The sequence below is a fragment of the Sorghum bicolor genome, unplaced genomic scaffold, assembly GCF_000003195.3.
Source record: "Sorghum bicolor cultivar BTx623 unplaced genomic scaffold, Sorghum_bicolor_NCBIv3 super_120, whole genome shotgun sequence".
NCBI classification, from domain to species: Eukaryota; Viridiplantae; Streptophyta; class Magnoliopsida; order Poales; family Poaceae; genus Sorghum; species Sorghum bicolor.
Window position 1 is genome coordinate 22,795 of NW_018396486.1, and position 6,000 is coordinate 28,794.

The 6,000-nt window shown below is 44.8% G+C and overlaps 1 protein-coding gene across 1 annotated transcript; it reads left to right on the forward strand.

The window, feature by feature from the left end:
- The first annotated feature begins 1,612 nt into the window (after nucleotides 1-1,612).
- Nucleotides 1,613-5,608, forward strand: LOC8155439. Its single transcript, XM_021450646.1, has 4 exons — nucleotides 1,613-2,112; nucleotides 2,245-2,345; nucleotides 5,221-5,289; nucleotides 5,420-5,608. Exons 1-4 carry the CDS (start codon nucleotides 1,845-1,847, stop codon nucleotides 5,495-5,497), a joined length of 516 nt encoding a protein of 171 aa, XP_021306321.1. The 5' UTR covers nucleotides 1,613-1,844; the 3' UTR covers nucleotides 5,498-5,608.
- Nucleotides 5,609-6,000: the final 392 nt, after the last annotated feature.

Consider the following 6,000-nt stretch of genomic DNA (forward strand, 5'->3'; position numbering starts at 1 on the left):
AGGGCGCCTGCCCTGGTACAAGCACCAATCACAGAATAGAGTACACCATTACAAATATCTCGTCGAGCTGATCGAAATGCATATATTATTTGCTATATTTGGAGTTCGGAATCAAGAGATATTAATAAAAGAAGGACTTCACATAAAAGAGCTGCGGGATTAATTAGGCCCAAATCAGATTTTGGTCCATTAAGGCCTATGTGCATTTTAATGAGATATGGTGGAAAGTTTAGTACCACATCGTCTGCTGAACCAAAAAAGCACAAAGGAGGAGGCTATATAAGCAAGGCCCCTGGCCCCTGGAGAAGAATACATCATTATAGAGTTGTGAGGTGCCCTCGAAGGATAACCTTTCCTCTATAGAGAATTAGGGCTAGACATTCCAATGTAGTAGATTAGTTCTAGTCGGGAGTTAGGGAGAGCGGAGCTGTGCTTCGGTTCTGGAGAAGTCTTTAGAGTTTTGGTATGTCTTTATATTTGTTGTAAGACTTATGCTTTAATATATTTATCTTCTCTATTTACTTTTAAGCCTTTATTATTATCGAGTAGTGTAGTCGTTATATTTTGACGTAGGATCTCCGTTCGCATCGAGTGCTCTAGTTATTCATGGTAATTAGAGTAGTAATCGTTAGTGTAGACGTGGTGTCTATACTAGAGGTTACCTGAGGTTGCACCCAGTCCTACGGATTGTTGTGGTAGCCCTAGGGTAGTGACAGCCCTAACGGTCGACGTATTCCACCTCGTTCGGATCGGTGTTTGTAGGACCGTAGTCAGAGCTTCCCAGCCCCCTTCCAGTTCTCTTTCTGTGGTTGGTGTTCTGATGTCCCAAAGTGCTAATATGTGATTGCTATATCTATTCATTCTTTGTTATCATAGAACTGAAGCAATAGAGAAGTATACATGAACCTCTCCCGTTGTCCTCCCGCTATGGCTATCTACGCATTTATCATAGAATTCTCACCTTTATATTATTACATATTATATATCATTTACCCCTACTTTAGTCTAGTTGGTTTATTAAATTAGTAGATGCATGATAGTAAGTTATCAGATTCTTTGACCTTAGCTTCTTAGTGGTAAAATATAAATAATGATACCTGGAATACTCCCGATAAAATGCTACGATGATGTTCTGTGCGCTTGCGGAATTTTTCTTGTTCTTATTGCACTTAACGAATGGCAACACTGAGGAAGCGAGACGGTGAAGCTGACTAGTGTGACTAAAGTTTAGTTGGTTAAAATTTAGCCAGGGGAACCAAACACAGCCTAAGTAATGGGGCCCATTCCAATGACATACCTATATAGTTGGCCATGCAGCCCGTGGCCCGTTGGCCTGACCCGCGGCTCAGTATTTTGGCCTGGCCCGGGCACGGCCCGGCCCGACGACTACCGGGCCCAAACCGGCACGGCCCGAGGCACCAAGCCTGAGCCGCCACCATGGCCCGTGGCACGGCTCAGGCACGGTGCGATGGTCCCGTGCTTAATGGCCTAATAAAAAATATAGCCTACTAATTCTAAAAAAAATAAATATAGGTCTGTTGTCCATCCAGCTATTCTCAGTGGCCTAATAAGAAATATAGCCTGCTAATCTAAAAAAAATATAGACCTGGCCAGCTACTGGCCCATCCAACCATCCTACGGGCATGTTGTAGCATCAGACACCCGGTAACCGGCCGCGCCTTCGGGGCGGTCCGACAGCCCACGAGCCATGCCTTGTGCCATATCCCCAAGGCACGACATGGCACGGCACACCATGCGATGGCCATCTATACATACCTAGAATCTTCCATCCATCTATCTGTCGACTTTCCTAAAAAGAACTAGTTGTCGACTTGTCTGTTGTCATGGGCTCATCATGGCTCCCAGATCTCCCTCCCTCGCCCGCCGCCGTTGTTGCCGGAGAAGAGAGGGCATGGCCGACGCCCTCGACATGTCCCTCGACGACCTCATCTCCAAGAGCAGGAGCACCCACCAACGGCCCCGGGGGTGAGGCCCTGCCTCCGGAGGCGGAGGCGGAGGCCCAGGCCCCGCACCCACGGCACCGCGATGCCGCTTCAACACCCGTGCTGCGGCAGCACCTTACCTCCGCCGCGCAGCCTTCTCTCTTTCAAGGTGAGTGTCCGAGATCCCTTCCTCCCCACCCTGCTCCTAAATCCTAAATGAAGTTGAACTCACCAGCCCTAATCACTATTCCCTGAATGAATCGTAAACGCATTTGCGGCCCATGGCTTATGCTGGATACAGGGCCATGCCGCCCTAGCCGCCGATGGTGTCCGCTTTTGACGAGCCCACCAAGCTCTATAGCTCTAACCTCGACTACGGGCGTCTCCAACAACGACATCAAGGTCACTCTTTTTCTCTTGTCATAAACCGTGTTGGTATATCTGATTTATCATTTGATAGTCTAGTGTTGCTTATACTACTGCAAGGAAACAAACAATTTGATTCTCCTTTTTTATGCTCCACCATTCTATTTCTACCCTAGCAATGTAACACCCAAAATTTTGATTTCAATAAATAGAGATTAATTTGATTTAATTAAGTAATTTTGTGAGCATTTAAATTTAACACTTAAATAATTTTTGTGGAAAATAAAAATTTATCATAGGTTCAATAAATATGTTGGTGCAGTTCATGCTGGTGCATATTTAATTTTGTGTTGTTGCCTTTTGTTTGAATTTATTTGCATTCAAGATTTTTTATTAGGAAAAGGGTTTGGAAAAGAAAACAGAAAAGAAAAAAAAAAGAGAAAAGAAAACCCAGCCGAAACCCCCCCCCCTCTCACCACTCGGCCCAGCCCCTCTCTGGCCTGCTTACTCCCCCGCCTTGGCCCATCAACGGCGGCCCAGTTGGGCAGCTCACCCGCGCCCCTTCTCCCTCCCTTACGCGCGGGCCCCATATGTCAGCAGCGCCTCCTTCAACCTTCCGTTCGCGAGCGGACAACGGGCTTTCCATCGGAGGAAAACCGAATCCGCTCCCTTCTCGCGATTTCTTGCCAAACATGGAAATCGACCCCTATATAATCCCTAGCGTCGCCCCCGCGCGTGTTATCCATCTTCGCCGTGCGAAATACGTGCCCTAGCTACAGCAGCCGCCAATCGGGATCTCGCCGCAAGCCGAGCACCTTGCCGCGCGCCGTAAGCCCCACTCGTCGCTCTTCGACCCCCGCAAAGCACCTCGTTGAACTCGCGGTGAGCTTCTCGCCCTCCCGGCGTTTTCCTTTCGCAAATTGGTGCTCGGAATCGAGAAGTCTGTCGTCGCCGGCGAGCTCCTTTCGGCCGGCAATGGAGCCACCGCGCCGGAGCTGGCAACCTGCTGGCCGGACCGCCGCCCAGCACCCCTCGACACGCCGATGCCGTCCATTTGCAGATCGACGGCCAGGAAGCACAGATACCCGTTCGGCTGGAAAAATTCTTTAAGAGTCCCTGAAAGTTTTTCTTTTTGCTCCGCGGTCCCTGGCGGCTTTTGCGGTTTACGCTTTCCAGTTTTAAAAGCGTACTTTCTGTCGGCTAAAGTTCAAATGCGCTTTCCAATATTTACAGAATTGCCACTAAACTTATAATGCTTATAAATTGGTCATTTTAACTCTGTTTTTGTCCATTCAACTTCCGTTAGATTCGTATTTACGAGCTCTACATGATAGAAATATTAGTTTACTGTTTTGAAACTTTTTAATTTCCTGATACTATTTATTTAATTATTTCTCTATAGGAAATCTTAGAAAATTATATCTTTCTCGTTTTAATTCCGATTTTCGTGAACTTTACGTTTGTGTGATCGTAGCGCTGCGTAGAATATTTTCATAAACTTTTATCTTTGTTTTACCACTGTTTGGTGTATTGTTCTAATGATATCTTGTTTGCTTCGTGTATGATTGTCTACATTGGATTGCGTGTTGTTGATTGATGATTGGGATTAGACGGTGAGCCATACGTTGGTGATCAAGACCAAGCTTTTGAAGACCAGCAGGCTCAGGAGAGCTTTGAGCAAGGCAAGTATAACTTGGGATCATCCTTGTTACCTATTCACTTATAATTACACATATATATCATATGCATGCTTTCACCTTGTCGACCTTAGCAAAATCATAGATGATTGTTACCTGGATTCCTTGCTACCTACTTGATTTGCATTTGGTGTAGTTGTGCTATTGCTTGATATAATCCATGATCTTGTAAGATGATTAATAGCTATGCAATGAACATAAAAGAATGACGAATAACAATCTTGTTTGTACGTGATCACCCGGGATAAAAGTGCAACCATGAGGGCTATAATGGCTCTGGCTTTAGCTCAGTATGGAGACCTTTTCTAGCTTGTTAGAGGTTACCCGAAAGGGCGGAGGGCTGAACCGACACGGGTATATTGCGAGCCCCTGTCCCTATGTGTATAGGCTGCGCGTCATTGTGCCATTCGGAAGGGGGGTATCTATATCTGCTCGCAAAGGAAACCTTGCGGCCTTAACTTGTTAGACGAACTTTTGAAAGGCTTCATAGTGATCCCTGCTGACCTCCCTAGGAAGGGGGTTAAGAGATTAGCTACATCGGGCGAAAGGGTAAATCATGACTCATGGGTAAAGATGTACAACCTCTGCAGACTGTAAAACTGGTATACTAGCCGAGCTCACGGTCAGGAGCGGCCTTGGGGACATCTACATTAAGATGATAAGCTTATTATGTTATTATGTTCATTTGATTATTGTTTATGCTATGAGTTAATTATGCTTACACTTGATCATGTGGTTAATGGATTACTTATGCTACCTTGACAATTGCGCATTAATTATGAACATGCTATCCACTATTAAAAGCTAAATGCAGTCAAACCAGTGTCAGCTATTTGAGCCTCATGAACCCCTGGTTATACTTGTTGAGTACGATATGTGCTCACTCTTGCAATTTCCCAACACCTTAGGATATGATAATGAAGATGACTGGAATGAGGATTATCGCTATGAGTACTAGGTTTGGAGTCAACAGTGTCCCTGTGTGGAGCTTCCGTCGAGAGCGTTGTTTACTTTATGCTATTATCTTTGTATGAGACTATGTGATTTACTATGTTCCGTTATGTAATAAACACTGCAATGGTACATTTGAGATTTGTCTACTTATGTGTGCGACTGTTTCTGGAGCGCATATGAGTCTTTTATGCATCCTATTTTGTTCTTAAAATATGGGTGTGACAAGCAACATGCTCATCCTCCCTTGTCTTATTGATCAGGAACTCTTTTCTGATGTTGGTCATATCAAGCGTTACTCCATCAACTGTGACAGGAGTAGAAGATCAAAGGTAAGTTATTTCTGAATTCTGGTGTCCATGCTCTTTACTCTTTTCTGTCTCATCAGTCTCAAATGCTCATTCATTACTCTTTTTTTGTCATGGAAAATGCTCATTAATTACTATGGCTCGCCGTTGGCAGGGAACTGCAGAGGTCATCTTCTCAAGAAGGTCTGATGCTCTAGCTGCCGTTAAGAGGTACAACAAATGTGCTGCTTGATGGCAAGGCTATGCAGATTTAGATCATCGGGACAAACATTCAGGCACCACCACCACTACCAACCGCTTTTTTCTCTTTCAATCCACCAGCTGGAAACTTCAATTTGACTTTCAAAAGGTCAGTTAGTACCATCGTTCTTTGCCACATGCAGTGTATTTTTCTCCCCTAATGAAATAGCACCTGCAAAACATTGCTATCCAAGACTAATGTGCTGCTTTTCAGTCATTAGCTTCACTATCATTCCACAAATGCATGCTCTGTTAGAATTTCAACTCTGCAGCATGGTTTCTACAGTACACAGGTGTCCTGATAGTGCAAGCAGAGCAGGGATTATTTGTCTTTTATCTGGGGACTCATATTAAAACTCCCTGGGAACAAACAAAAAGCTACATCTCTTTTATGTCATGTGGAGAATAAATAGATGAGTAAAATACACTGGCGGCCCTTTAACTTGTCAGCCTGTGCCACTTTGGTCCACGAACTGCAAACCCGAAAAAGTGACC